General features: G+C 36.8%; 1 protein-coding gene across 1 annotated transcript in view; it reads left to right on the forward strand.

Annotated features, from left to right (window-relative positions):
• Positions 1–4,493, forward strand: part of LOC107856914 (ABC transporter G family member 28-like) — a 58,440-nt gene extending 53,947 nt beyond the window's left edge. The window contains exon 2 of the mRNA XM_016701878.2: positions 4,373–4,493. Coding sequence (XP_016557364.2) covers positions 4,373–4,493 — 121 coding nt within the window. The remainder of the gene's footprint in view (positions 1–4,372) is intronic.
• The last annotated feature ends 12,038 nt before the right edge of the window (positions 4,494–16,531 follow it).

Here is a 16,531-nt window from a genome sequence, read left to right on the forward strand (position 1 = left end):
GTTTGTATTCGTATTATATGATTGACATCAGATCTCCGCACCCATAGTGTCACAGGTATGTTTCTAACTCTCTCGTTTTAGTTGACAAATTAGGGACATTGCATTATTTTAAGTTGAGGGTGAGGCTACTTGTGGGTGTTAATGTTCTCTTGGGATTTTTATTGCTGTGCCTCTTTTTCCCAGAGTCTTGTTCCTAGTAGAGCCGACATGTTTAGGTGTATTATGTTTGTTTTGTTTTGTGTTGTGGTTAACTGGAGAAAAATAAGTATCTAGAGCAGTTGACATATTTTTGTTGATTTTTAAGACTGATAAACACCTCTTTGTTGGTCTATTTTATAACTATGTGACATGCATTTATATGTGGCTACTGTGAATCTTTTAATGGCATTAGTACTAGGGACATGATAATCTCTGCTAACAATTGCATGAACCGAATGGGTAGTAGCTTATGATGTACCATTGTGCCATGTGTGTGTGATGTCTTACTCAATTCCCTGTGTGTGTTGAATCTAGAACTTGCCCAGTTAGTCTTACCTTGGTTGAAGATAGGGGTTAGGAAAGAATCATAGGCCGTTTTGATTTTTAAGTTACTTTTTTTCCTAAATGACCTTCCTTGTATGCATGATATCTCTTGATCCCTATTTTGAGCTTGAATTGACCATTTCTTTCTATGACACCTATCACTTTCCCGTTTAGATAATAATGAACCTATTTTGTTCCTGATCCTCCTTGGAAACTGTGCACCTAGACTTAGGTAAACAACCTAAGTTGAGGGTGGCTATCATAGGGATGTGTGATGTAAACTGGGTATGAAGAAAGGTAGAATAAAAGGAAATGAATAAATGAAAAAGAATAATAAGCGGGGTTGTGTGAAAGAAGAATAAGAAAAGAAAAAGAATGAAAAAGAAAAGCCACATCCATCCTGAATAATATGTGATCAAGAAAAAGAAAAAAAAGAAGAAAAAGGTTAATAATTGAAACCCAAATTAAGGTAGTGCCAAGGAGGCTTAGTCACTCTAAATTCCATTGAATATCATACTAGCCTTAGCCTACATTACAAGCCAAAGAAAAGACCTATAGTTATCCTAACTTATCTGTCTGGACACCTTGGTAATGAAAATAAGGGCAAGCATATGGTATTTAACATGCATTGATAGGAATTTCTTTCTGAGAGTGAGTGTCTCTTGACCGTCCCCGCATTGACATGCTTGCATTCATATATGAGTGAGGAGTGACTTCTTTGTTGTAAGGGCACATCGGTTGCATTGCTAGCTGTTTACTTATTTGGGTAGTGTAACTTATACATATGCATGGTTATTATTGCTGAATTGATGCCATATCTTGATTACTTTGGGTCACATTGTTAATCTTCATTGATATGCACAATTGGATTTATAAGTAATTGAACATAGAGAGTGGCATGAGTTTTAAGCTAAACTTGATAATCAACTGTGTAGGTATCTTATGTGTCTCTTGGTTAAGCATCGTAGTATGGTGTTATTTAGTTGCTTGACGACAAACAATTGTTTTAAGTTGAGGGTGTTGATGTGTGAGCAAAAGATAACTCATTTAATGCCTTTTAGCTTAAAATAATTGTGAATTTTGAATAAACTCATGTTGTTTTGATGTGTTTGCTCATGATATTGCAGAAAAAGGCTGAAGAAAAGAGAATAAACAATAATAGAGCAAAAGAGTTGAAAATATGAGCAAAATATAAGAAAACATGGCTGACGACCTCTGTGATAAGTCGTCATCCTCGTGATAGCCTATCAGCATTGGCGTCAGCCTTAACTAGGGAGTTACAGTTTGAGGAGCAGTTCTGACAACGCTAGTGATGTGGCATCAAAGTTGTGATAAGGCGTCAAGAATGGCATTTGCCTTAAGAAGAAAATTAGCATAGGAAGAAGATATCTGACGACATTGGTGATAAGCTATCAGATCCCTGATGCGGTGTCAGTCACATTGTCAATCTAAGACAGAACCTGAAGGCAACTGAAGCCTCTCTGACCCCATCCGTGATAGGGTGTCAACTTCTAGATGCGGCTTCAGCCTGGGCGTCACCTATTTCAAACAATTTTATTAATTTTGTTATTTTATTTCCTTAATTAGGCTTTAGTATAAATAGCATCTTTTAGGGTTTTTGATTCATTCATAATTCATCTATCTGAACAATTTTACTGGGGCAGAAAAGGAGAGAAACCTCTCATTGAGGGTTCCCAACATTCTTGTAAACATCTTCCATTTGAAGATTTATTGTGGGTATGATTTATTACTTATTCTTGATTATGAATTCAATACATATTGTTGATCTTTGTATCATGAATAGCTAATTTTCTTTACTTGAGTTATGGGAACCTTGATGTGAATACTAATTTGAGTTGTGAATCTAATGTATGTCCATTTTAAATTGATGTTGTATAAACCTTTCTTTATTTTAATGATCTTTCTTGGCTGCAACTTAATAGAGTCAGCACTACAAACATCGCTTGTCTGAGAGGAAAGTGTTTGTTAGGTTACTTCAATGAAACAATCACTTGTCCGAGAGGAAAGTGCTTGTCAAGCAATGTAACGATCTCTCTTAGTTGTAACTTGAAAAGTAAGCCCAAGAACATCACTTGTCCGAGAGGAAAGTGTATGTGGGAAAAGAAAGAGTTTACATGGACTAGAAAGATTTTAATCTTTAGTTTAATGGCAAATGCCTTAACCGGATTTGCCTACATGAGAACATAGTTGAATAGCAAACATATCCTTTAAGTTTGAGAGAATTAACGGATACACTACCTACTGAGGTCGAGAGACGAATGGATAAATAATAGGATTTAACTTTTTTTGCAACTGAAGTGTCAATTGGAACTCTAAAGTGATTCGCAACCCAAACTACGTAAGAATCTTGGTAACCATAATTCTAGTGTCTCATAAAATTGTTAAATCAAAGTGTTTATCAACTTTTTTTTAACCATTTAAAACCCACAAATTTTATCTTTTTCTATCATTTGCTTAAATTCAACTTGAAACTGTAGTTTTAAATTAGTTTGATCACCAATCACATTGTTCCTCGTGGATTCGACCCCGACTCTGAAGTTGGGTAAATATATTGACGACGACCGTCTTGCACTTATTTGAGGTTTAACTTGAGCGTTATCAATGACACAATTCTTGTTATTAAGAAATCCATTTTAAAGGTGAAAAGTAGGATTTAATCTTTTTTTTTTTTTGAACAAACAGTAGTAAAATCATGTTTGAGTTGGAATTGTACCATTTACCATTTTAGTGCTCATGAATGTACCGAATCTATGCGTGCCATCACCAATATTCAAACAATGAAATCATAAGAATCAACACATCTACAAACTACGACCACGTATTTTATTAGGATAAACCATCCCCCAAAATCCAACCAACATCATTACACGGCCTTGGGCCCAACAATATATAATATACGCAGAACCATAACATCATAATTTGAGAATAACCATCCCAATCCACCAAGTACTTAGTAATCTTATACTAAAGTTCTTTAATCTTATCTATACCTAATATGCTAGCAATCTGTGGTGGTAGGATCCTAAAAGCATCGTATGCATTTTCTCTTAAGGGGCAATTCACTCATCTAATCCCTAAACTTCAATATTCTAGACTAAGTGATGATGTTCTACCCACGTTCAATCTTAACATTCTCAATTCTTATGCAATATATAAAATACACCATCTCTTGAAGAAGAGTAGATAGAAGTCTACCTCGATGCCGAACTGCAAATCATTGAATCACACCCAAATCATCCATCTTCATTCCATTATCTCGAGATCCCACCGCATTATTAAAATTTTATTATACACATCATTAGGAGTAAAATCGGAATCATATTGCCATATTATGGGTCAGTATGGATTTTTGGTCCAGAACGGGCCCACGAAATTCACAAATATGATTCAAAATTGAACCCATCTCGGGGTCCCTCTAAGGATACGAAATGTGTACTAAAAAATTGGGCACAAATGGAACATATAATAAATTATTTAAGAACCTACTTGATAGATATGGCATTAGGCATAGGGTGGAAACAGTCTATCATCCACAGATTAGCGGGCACGTGGAAGTCTCCAACAGAGAAATAAAGTTCATATTAGAAAAAACTATGAATACCAACAAGACTGACCGGTCTAGGAAGCTAGATGATGCATTATGGTCCTACTGGAAAACTTATAAAACTCCCACAGGTGAATCTCTATATCAACTTATTTATGTCAAATCATGTTGATGAGTGGTGAATTTACCACTCATTTGCACTCAACATTTATGCACACTAGTATGATTTGAATGTCTAAGTGAGACATATTTATGGTTAAATGCACTAATTCTCATATTTTGCAGGTATACAATTGCTGAGAAGAAAACAAGCAACCTTGAGCTAAAAAGGATAAAAAAGGGAATAAAAGGGCAAGAGCTGGATAAGCTGAAGCAGGATATGGATCTAGCCCTTAGTTTATCGTGATTATAGGCTAAGGGCCATGATCATGATTAGACAAGTTAGTCAATCAACAGTGATCACGCTCCATCCTTTGTAATCATAGTAGGTTCAGAGTTCTATAGTTCAATGAGTTCTCAGAATCATGGCTCGACTAGAATTATCGAGAAACTGACATAGGATCTAGATAACAGCTCTACTGTCGAGTATAAATACCCCCAGGACTCGATAACATAAAAGTAAAGCATAATCATTCTTGACTAGTCATCACCACAATCATTCATTCATTATCACAAGTATTCGTTCATCATCACAAGCATTCGTTCATCATCACAATCATTAAAACATCTCATAGTTATTAAGACATCACCTCAAGTATTTAAGGATCACAAACATCTATTAATCATCATAATCGCCAAAGGGATCACTTTAAGCATCTCTGAATCATAATCATATAATAACGTAGAGAAAACACTCTACTAGATCATACTCCATTCTACAATGTCTTACCTCAACTATTTCATACCTAAATCAGTCTTGACATGTGTTTGGATATCACATGGCTTGGGAAAACTTCATACTATCATGTCATCACTTACTTGCTAACCACTTGGCATATATAAAAAACTTAGCATATATCAAGAGCACATAATTGGGGAATTTACTACTATCACATCTCCACTTATTCACTAAGGTCCTTCAGCAAACACTAGACATGCATAGGTTCACACTTATTTGGGGATTTCTTACTACCATGGAATACGTCATTCACTTGGGAATTTTATCAAACACTAGGCATGCATAAACTAACTAACAATTTGGAGTTTCATCTTTAACACGCTACAATGGCCCTTATGCTTCACCTAAGCTCTTTATCAAACCTAGGGGGAACATGCTTCACTTATTTAACCATTTCTACACCCATTTCACATGAACACATCACATAGAAAGCAACATAAGGAAGATTTATCACAAATATCACATGAATTCCACCTACTAGGGTCAAGGCTCCTGAATCTTCTAAACAAACATGAAACAAAACTGAACAACACATTGAACATCAATTTCAACTCATACAAATAATTAAAAACTCATAAATATAAAAATCCTTGAGTTTTGAAAAATGTTCTTGAGATTCTTAGATGAAAGGGAACCAAGAATCGACATCTACATACCTTAATCTTTGAAATTGGATGAATTCTAATGCTTTAGACTCTATCCACATTTGTAATAAATAATTCTCAAAGACCACACTATGAGGAACTTGATTCTTGAAGGAATCTTGAAGAATTATGGATGAATTTTTGGCAGATTAGGGTTCTTGAATTAAAACCCTAGATATTTTCTCTTAAGAGAATTGGAAGAGTAGATGAAGGATTTAGGGTTTGGATGGGGTTCCTCATATTTATAGAGACCTCCAAAATGTCAGAAAAGACCAAAATACCCTTGTAAAAATGTCATTAAATTTCTAAGAAAAAATAGCTGACGACATCCGTGACAAGCCGTCAAGTTGATAAGTCGTCACATAATGTCATCACAAAAGGGTAAAATTTTGAGTTTCTGGTTAAGGTTGACGACATTGGTGATAGGCCATCACGGGCATGACGGCTTGTCACAAAATATCATCACCAGGGGTAGAAATCTGCCCAGGGATGACGACATTGGTGATAGGTTGTCATGCTCGTGACAACTTATCACGAATGTCGTCACTCAATTTCTTAGCCTGACATACTGGAGTAAAATGGGCATAACTCTTTGTTCCGATATCAGTTTTTGACCAAAATGGTATAGTTGGAAAGACAATTCAAAGAGATTTCATTTAATATATTGTAAGTCATCTAATTCGATATATACAAAGAGTTATGATTGATTGAAGTTGACCAAAGTTTTGACGCTCACTAAAACTTGAATGATAGGAAAGCTTTCAACTCGTCCTTGAGTTAGGGGACCTCTATGATCTTAATTCATGCTTAAATAGATTCCCACACAATTCAAAGTATTTCATATTTGGGAAGATATTTTTGTAACATTTAGACTCGGATTTTTTGCTTTACTAAATACACTCTAAGGCTCAGACTGGAAGAGGATTTTGCGGGCCATTACATTATCTCCCCCTTGAGAACATTCATCCTCGAATGTCGCTTGATAGACTAAAAATATAGATCAATAGAATCTACTCAAGAAATAGAAATATTTCAAGGCATGATTACGAAACTGGAACCATTGGCATAAAAGTTCTCACACTGGGCATGATTCATATCTGGTGTATGTAATACTCGACTGAATCTACTCATAGCTCAATTCTCATAACACTCATGCATATTTGATGCATGGACTCATAACTAGGCTGATCTTAAGGATGCATGACTGATCACACACTGACAAGCTGAACTCATTTCAACTAAATGTGCATATCTAATGTATGAATGTCTGGCTAAGCTGACTTTCGAAAGCACGACTTGACAATGCAATAACAATTGATGCTAACTTTATAAAGAAAATCTAAACATGTATCAGGATGAATCTAATGGAATGCAATATCGTAATAGTATGGGGTATCTCCCCCTTAGGACTCTATATCCTTCTAAACACACTTTACTGAAATACTGGGGTGGTGCGCAGGGCACCTACAGACTGGGTCATGATTGGTTGATCAATATCTAAAACTCATGCATGACTCATATTAACGTATAAGCTCAAAATGGGAGCAAAGGATCTATCAATGCACGTCATAAAGATGAAGGGCTCATAACATACTCGGGTCTATTTCAGGGGATCTTTCCCGATCAAGGTGAGCCTGAAATGCATGGAGTCTACCCCTTTGATTCTGTACTCTACATTCTCGCTGTCTATGGCCTGGATTACCACAACCAAAATACACATCGCCTACCACACTCTCTACAACGCGGATGGGTACGAACATCACTAACACTACTCTGGGCTTTGGAGCTTGGCGCTCCCTTAGATCTGACACCCTCGAACATAGGTGCGGGTACACTAGCTAAATACGGAGTTGGAACTAAAAATCTTTGACTATACTGAGAACTACTACCACCTTGAGACCCTGACTGTGGGAAACCACGACTACCTATCTTGGCTCTCTTACTCACTCACTCTCTTTCCTTCATCTTATCTGCCTTAATCTGTTATGCATGTATCATTAGTCTAGCAAGGTCCATATCTCTATAAAGCATAGCATTCCTACACTTTTTCAATACTAACCTAGATACACCAGTCACAAACTTACTCGTACTCTCTCTAGGGTCAGCTATCAAGTCAGGAGCATACTTAGCTAATTGGTTAAACTTAAGACAATACTCATTCACGGTCATGGAACCTTGCCTTAGGTTCATGAAATCTTCTACCTTAGCTTCTCTTATCTCTAATAGGAAAAACCTATCTAGAAGGGCACTTTGAAACTCTAGCCAAGTAAAAGGAGATACATTCTCCCCTCTACTCTTTTCCCACATCACTACCCATTGATGAGCAACATCCTTCAACCTATAAGATTCTAACTCAACACTTTCCTTCTTAGAAACATCCATAATCTGGGTGATCTTCTTTATCTTCTCTAGATAAAGTTGTGGGTCCTCACCTACTACTGACCCAAAGAATTTGGGCGGGTTTATTTTCATGAAACTTTTGATTCTGGCTGTGGCTGAGTCCCCATCTTGCTGAGGTGGGGCTGTAGCCTGACGATTGCCCTGAACACTAGTCATAGCTTGGGCTAGCGCTTGAAAAGTTGCCCAAAACTCTACATATGACACACTCTCATTCTCAGGATCCACTAGCTGTAGGGGCTGATCATCAACCCTATGGACAAAATCTCTGTGAGGAGGCATACTCTAAAATTATAAGAAACAAGTAGATTAGACTGAGAACGAACTTGAGCTCATGCTCACTCGCACAAAATAATCACTGAAAGAAGGGAAACTGCTCCAAAGAACCTCCTGCAGCCTCTTGTACATAAATATGGCACGCTATACACCCATGCATAAGACTCTACTAGATGCGGCTTTTCAGACTCCCTAGGACACTTTTGAACCTTAGGCTCTGATACCAAGTTTTTAACACCCCAAGATTCTATCCCGAGATGTCATACGGTGCTTATGACCCCGAAGGACCACAAGCTAACCGTTTACTGATATCTGTTCCTGTACACTACATAATATCTGAAATAAATTCGGAAACTAGCCATAAGGTTCAACACATCTATGAATATTCATAATGCAGAAAACTGAATACTAATACATCAATCTGAAAAGCCTCTAAAGTATCTAAACTGCGGAGTTGATGGGACAGGTCCCTAACTAACTCCATCAACTAAAAATAAATAAAAACTGAAGCAATAATATTAAACTGAAATTCATCCTTGAAAAAAGAGGACTTACTACTACTACTGCTGACTGGGACTGAACTGCTGAGGATACTCTGGATCCTGTTCCTCTAAATCTATGGTGTCAAATAAAACACCATAGAGCAAATACGTCAGTACAGAAATGTACCGAGTATGTAGACGAGGTAGAATAATACAAGGGTTCATGCATGCATAATATCTAAATTGAATAATCATAAAGATGCCTATGAGAACACATACATAAATGTACAGACCATGAACACAATCACCGCAACTCTAGTTGTTGAAACTCGAATACCACTTTACTGCAGACTGAACTCACTACTGACATTGAGATACTAAATCACTAACTTATCTGATACTAATAATTGAGAGTCTGGATGTACTTACATCAAGGACTGAATTCTGAGCTTACTGCTTTTGACTAACAGATTAGAGATTAACTTTTCTAACAGATTATTTCGGAAGTGATTATAAATGATAAGAAGTATGATTATGTCCGAATCTGATAACAAGAATAATCAACAGAATCTGAGATGGAGATCAAGCCTATCTGATGGGATATCTTTAGATATGATAATAAGAATACTCAACATGTCTGAGATTGAGATCAAGCCTCTTTGATGGGAGATTCTCTAGATATGATAATAATAATTTGTATATGAAACCAAGCCTATCTGATGGGATGGTCCATGAATCAATGCAACTATCTGAGTTCCTCACTGAGATAGACGACTGTACCATACAGTCCTAATTTTTAAAGATTGATACTGAAACTGCAACTGTGAGAAGTAGTTACTTAACTTATATGCCCCAATCTACCACAAGTGGGGTCCAATCTATAACCCCAGCTGGAAGGGTGTCAACATCGTGCCATGGGTAAATATCTTCCTGGTCAAGCCTCTCTAACGGGATGACCCTCGCAGGAAGTCAACCTGAGGCAATATAATAGTCAAACCTCTTTGATGGTGACAACCTCTACTGACGGGGACTCCTGTATCTTGTACTGCTATACAGTTCAAGAGTTCAGGGATTACTTCTAACGACTCGACCTCTCTAATGGGGAGCCGCCATCCCTTTCCTTGCTTGATGCTAATTTCTACTCCCAACTGAAAGACTCTAAACTAAAATCTTAACTGAACACAACTGAACAAAATCTGATACTGATCGTGTACTCAAAATATCTGACTGAGTTACATTGAGATTACTTAGTTCCGTATCTGATGGAAAAGGTATCAAATCATGGTATCTGACTGACGATACAGAGCTTGAATAGATTACTCAAATTTCTTCTGAGATTAGAATTGAATCACTTGACTACTATTAGATATGAGCTGATTATAGGACTGAGGCTAGATTACTAGTGATACAGAGATTACAGAGATAACTGAGATTAGTTAGCTTTCTTAAGCTCTGCACTTGTCTGAGGATACAGAGTGCTATACTATACTGAGTTTTGAGAATCATGGCTTGATTGGAATTATCGAGAAACTGACACGGGCTCTAGACAATAGCTCTATTGTCGGGTATAAATACCCCAGGACTCGATAACATAAAAGTAAAGCATAATCATTCTAGACTAGTCATAACCACAATTATTCATTCATCATCACAAGTATTCGTTCATCATCACAAGCATTCATTAATCATCAAAATCATTAAAGCATCTCACAGTCATTAATGCATCACCTCAAGCATTTAAGGATCTGAAACATCTTTTCATTACACAATTGCCAAGGGGTTGCTTTAAGCATCTCTGAATTACAATCATCTAATAACGTAGGGGAAACATGCTACTAGATCATACTCCATTCAACAAGATTTTACCTCAACTATTTCATACCTAAATCAATCTTGACATATGTTTGGATATCACATGGCTTGGTGAAACTTCATAGTATCATGTCATAACTTACTTTTAAAGACTTGGCATGTATCAAAACTTAGCATATATCAAGAGCACATACTTGGAGAATTTACTACTATCATATCTCCACTTATTCACTAAGGTTCTTTAACAAACACTAGACATGCACGGGTTCACACTTATTTAGGGATTTCCTACTACCATCGAATACTTCATTCACTTAGGCATTTTATCAAACACTAGGCATGCATAAACCAACTCACAATTTAGGGTTTCATCTTCAACATGCTCCAATGGCCCTTATGCTTCACGTAAGCTCTTTATCAAACTTAGAGGGAACATGCTTCTCTTATTTAACTATTTCTACACACATTTGAAATGAACACATCACATAGCAAGCAACATAAGGAAGATTCATCACAAATATCACATGAATTCCACCTACTAGGGTCAAGGCTCATGAATCTTGTAAACAAATATGAATCAAAACTCAACAACTAATTGAACATCAATTTCAAATCATACAAATCATTAACAACTCATAAACATAAAAATATTTGAGTTTTGAAAAGGATTCTTAAGCTTCTTGGATGAAAGAGACCCAAGAATCAACATCTACATACCTTAGTCTTTGAAATTGGATGAATTCTAATGCATGAGACTCTATCTGCACTTACAATAAATAATTCTTGAAGCCCACACTATGAGGAACTTAATTCTTGAAGAAATCGTAAAGAAAAATGGATGAATTTTTGGAAGATTAGGGTTCTTGAAATGAAACCCTAGATATTTTCACTTAAGAGAATTAGAAGAGTAGATGAAGGAATTTGGGTTTGGATGGGGTTTCTCATATTTATAGAGACCTCTAAAAGATGGAAAAATACTAAAATACCCTTGCAAAAACATTCTTAAATTGCTGGAAAAAATAGCTCACGACATCCGTGATAAGCCATCAAGTTGGTGATAAGTCACCACAAAATGTTGTCACAAAAGGGTAAAATTTTGAGTTTCTGGTTAAGGTTGACGACATTGGTGATAGGCCATCACGGGTGTGACGGCTTGATATAAAATATCATCACCAGGGATAGAAATCTGCCCTGGGATAACGACATTGGTGATAGGTAGTCACGCTTGTGACAACTTATCACAAATGTCGTCACTCAGTTTCTCAGCCTGATGTGCTAGAGTTAAATGGGCATAACTCTTTGCTCCGATATTAGTTTTTAACTAAATTATTATAGTTGGAAAGATAATTCAAAGTTCTTTCATTTGATATATAGTAGGTCCTCTAATTCCATGTATAGAAAAAGTTATAGTCGATTAAAGTTGACCAAAGTTATGACGTTTACTAAAACTTGAACGATAGGAAAGCTTTCAACTCGTCCTTGAGTTAGGGGACCTCTATGTTCTTAATTCATGCTCAAATAAATTCCCACATGATTCAAAGTATTTCATACTTGGGAAGATATTTTTGAAACATTTAGACTCAGATTTTTTGCTTTACCAAATACGCTCTAAGGCTCAGACTGGAAGAAGATTTTGCGAGGCATTACAGGGTACCTCCCATAGGGAAATAGAATTCGGTATTGACCTTCTCCTAGAAATTTAGCCTATCTCTATTCTTCCATGTTATATGGCTCTATTCGAGATTAAATAGTTATAAAAATAGCTTAAAAATCTTTTAGATTAAGGTTTTATAAGGCCAGTATTTCTCTATAGGGCACTTTCATCCTATTCGTACAAAAGATAGATGGTTCTTTGTGAATGTGCATTGACTATTGTCAGCTCAATAAAGTTACAGTAAAACACAAATGTCCTCTTCCTAGAAATGATTTATTCGATCAACTCCAAGGTGCAAGTTACTTCTCAAAGGTAGACCTTAGATCCCGCTATCATCAACTTAGAGTAAGGGAATATGATGTTCTAAAGATAGCTTTCTGGACCTGTTATGGTCATTTTAAATTTATATTCATGTCCTTTGGACTAACAAATGTCCCCGTAGCCTTCATGGACTTGATAAACAGAGTGTTCAAGTAGTATCTGGACATGTTTGTCATATTTTTTATCGATGATATTATTATCTACTCTCGTAGTAAGGATGATCATGCAAACCATCTAAGAATTGTGTTGCAAACTCTTAGAGATCACCAGTTGTTTTCCAAATTCAGTTATTATGAATTTTGGCTAAGATCAGTAGCTTTCCTTAGTTATATTATTTCTAGTAATGGTATTTGGGTTGATCCGTGAAAGACAGAAGCAGTAAGAAACTGGCCTAGACCTATTTCTCCATCAGACATTAGAAATTTCTTGGGTGTAGCTGGCTATTATAGACCTTTCATTGAGGGTTTCTCATCTATTGTGTCTCTTATATCTAGATTAACTCAGAAGAAGATTAAATTTTAGTGGTAAGATTCCTATGAGAAGAGTTTTCAAGAGTTGAAAACTCGACTCATTTCATCCTCAGTCTTAGCGTTACCTGATGGTATAGATAGGTTCATTGTATATTGTGATGCTTCTAGAATCAGTTTGGGTTATGTTTTGATACAGAGAGGTAAGGTTATAGCCTACGCCTCTAGACAACTTAAGCTGTATGAAAAGAATAACCCGACCCATGATCTTGAGTTAGCCGCTGTTGTGTTTGCATTGAAAATCTGGTGGCACTATCTTTATGGGGTGCATGTTGATGTGTTTATGGATCACAAAAATTTGCAGTATGTATTTAATTAGAGGGAGATGAATCTTTGGAAGGGAAGATGGTTATAATTGTTGAAGGATTATGATATGAGTGTGATATCATTCGAGAAAGGCTAATATGGTGGCAGACACACTTAGTAGATTGTCCATGGGCAGTGTTGCTCGTGTAGAGGGTGATAAGAAAGAACTAGTTGTGGAAGTTCACCGGATAGCTAGATTTGGTATGAGGTTGGTTGACTCAGCTGAAGGGAATGTTTAGGTTTAGAGTAGTTCAAAATCTTCTCAAGTTTCTGAATTAAAAGAGAAACAAGATAGGGATCCTAGTTTGGTCAAACTGAAGGGTTCAATTAAAGACCAAAAGGTAGAAGTTTTATTCCAAGGGGGAGATGACATGTTGAGATACCAGAGTAGATTGTGTGTGCTTGGTGTTGATGATTTAAGGTAGCAGATTATGGCAGAAATAAATAGTACACCATATTCCATTCATCTAGGAGCCACCAAGATGTACCGCAACTTGCAGAAAATCTATTGGTGGAGTGGTATGAAGAAAAATATAGCATAATTTATAGAAAAGTGTGCAACTTGTCAACAGGTTAAGGTAGAGCACCAAAGACCTTGTAGTATGTTGTAGGAGTTTGGTATCCCCACTTGGAACTGAGAAGAGGTGAATATAGACTTTGTGATTGGATTACCCTATTCACGTCGCCAGCATGATTCGATTTAGGTTATTGTACATAGATTTACTAAGTCAGCTTATTTCTTGCCACTTCACATGTCCTACATAACTGAAGATTATGCTAAACTGTATGTCAGAGGGTTGGTAGATTCCATGGAGTTCCCTTGTCCATCATATCAGATAGGGGTTCTCAATTTACCTATTAATTTTGAAAAGCCTTTCAGAAGGGTCTTGGCACCTAAGTATATCTTAGTTCATCTTTTCATCCGTAGATAAATGGTCAGGCAAAGAGGATCATTCAGACTTTAGAAGATATGTTGAGGGCTTGTGTTCTTGATTTTAAGCGTAGTTGGGATGAGCATTTGCTATTGATTGAGTTTGCCCATAATAAAAGTTACTATGCTAGTATTTAGATGGTCCCCTTTGAGGCTTTTTATGAACGGAGATGTAGATCTCCAGTAGGTTATTTCAAAGTGGGTGAGGCTGCTTTAATTGGACCATATATGGTGTTTAAAGCCATCGAAATAGTTTAGTTGATTTGAGAGAGATTGAAAGTAGCCTAGAGTCGTCAAAAATCTTATGCAGACGTAAGGAGAAGAGATCTTGAATTTGAGGTTGATGACATTGTATATTTAAAAGTCTCACCCATGAAGGCGATTCGAGTAATCTATTCAAGCTCTGTATTATCATTCAGATACCATGATTTGATACCTTTTTCGTCAGTTACGAAACTAAGTAATCTCAACGTAACTCAGTCAGATCTTTTGAGAAACATGATCAGTATTAGATTCAGTTCAGTTGTGTTCAGTTAAGATTTTAGTTCAGAGTCTTTCAGTTAGGAGTAGAAACTAGCACCGAGCAAGGGAAGGGATGGCGGCTTCCCGTCAGAGAGGCCGAGTTGTTAGGAGCAATCCCTGAACTCTTGAACTGCATAGCCAGTGCAGGATCCAGGAGTCCCCATTAGTAGAGGTTGTCACCGTCAGAGAGGTTTGACTCTTATATTGAATCAGTCTAACTTTCTGCGAGGGTTTTCCCGTCAAAGATGCTTGACCAGGGAGGTCTTTACCCGTGGCACGGTATTGACACCCTTCCAACTGGGGTTAAGATTGGACCCTACCTGTGGTAGGTTGGGGCATGTTGGTTAAGTAACTACTTCATGCAGTTGCAGTTTTAGTATCAATCTTCAGAAATTAGGACTGTGTAGTACAGTCGTCTATCTCAGTGAGTAACTCAGATAGTTCCATTGATTCATGGACTATCCAGTCAGATAGGCTTGGTCTCATATACAGATTTTTATTATCATTTCTAGAGATCTCCCATCAGAGAGGCTTGATCTCAGTCTTAGACCATATTGAGTATTCTTATTACCATATCTAGAGATCTCCCTTCAGATAGGCTTGACCTCCATCTCAGATTCTATTGAGTATTCTTGTTGTCGGATTCAGACATGATCATATTTCTTATCATTGATAATCGCTTCCAAAATAATCTATTAGAAAAGTTGATCTCTAATTCTGTCAATCAAAAGTAGTAAGCTCAGAATTCAGTCCTTGATGTTAGTACATCCAGACTCTCAGTTATCAGTATCAGATGAGTCAGTGATTCAGTATCTCAGTGTCAGTAGTGAGTTCAGTCTACAATAAAGGGGTATCCGAGTTTCAATATCAAGAGTTGCGGTGATTGTGTTCATGGTCTGTGCATTCATGTATGCGTTCTCATGCGGCATCTTCATGATTATTCAGTTTAGATATTGTGCATGCATGAGCCCTTGCATTAGCCTACCTCATCTACATAGTCTATATATTCCTGTACTGACGTATTTGAGCTATAGTGTTTTATTTGGCTCCATAGGTTCAGAGGCATAGGATCCAGAGTATCCTTAGCAGTTCAGTCTCAGTCAGCAGCAGTAGCAGTGAGTCCTCTTCTTTCGAGGATGAATTTCAGTTTACTATTATTGCTTCAGTCTTTGTTTATTTTCAGTTGATGGAGTTAGTTGGGGACCTATCCCATCAACTCCGCAATTCAGATAGTTTATAGGCTTTTTAGATGGATGTATTGGTATTCGGTTTACTGTATTATGAGTATTCATAGATATGTTGAACCTTATGGCTAGTTTTCGCATTTATTTCAGATATTATGCAGTCTACAGGTACAGCTATCAGTAAAGGGTTAGCTTGTAGTCCTTCGGGGTCATAAACACGTGTGACGTCTCGGGATGGGATCTCAGGGCGTTACATACCCCTAGCATATCTTTTAGAAAAACATCAAGAAACTTATTTACTACACTGACTAATTTAACTATTGGAGTCTCAGACTTAGTATCTTTGACTCGAACTAAATGATACATACACCCTTTTGAGATCAACTTTCTAGCTTTAAGATAAGATATGAAATAACTCTTGGGAGATACTGAATTACCTTCCCACTCAAAGACTGGCTCATCTAGAAACTAAAACTTCACCACTCGGGTA

Source organism: Capsicum annuum, chromosome 1, assembly GCF_002878395.1.
Source record: "Capsicum annuum cultivar UCD-10X-F1 chromosome 1, UCD10Xv1.1, whole genome shotgun sequence".
Classification (NCBI taxonomy): Eukaryota; Viridiplantae; Streptophyta; class Magnoliopsida; order Solanales; family Solanaceae; genus Capsicum; species Capsicum annuum.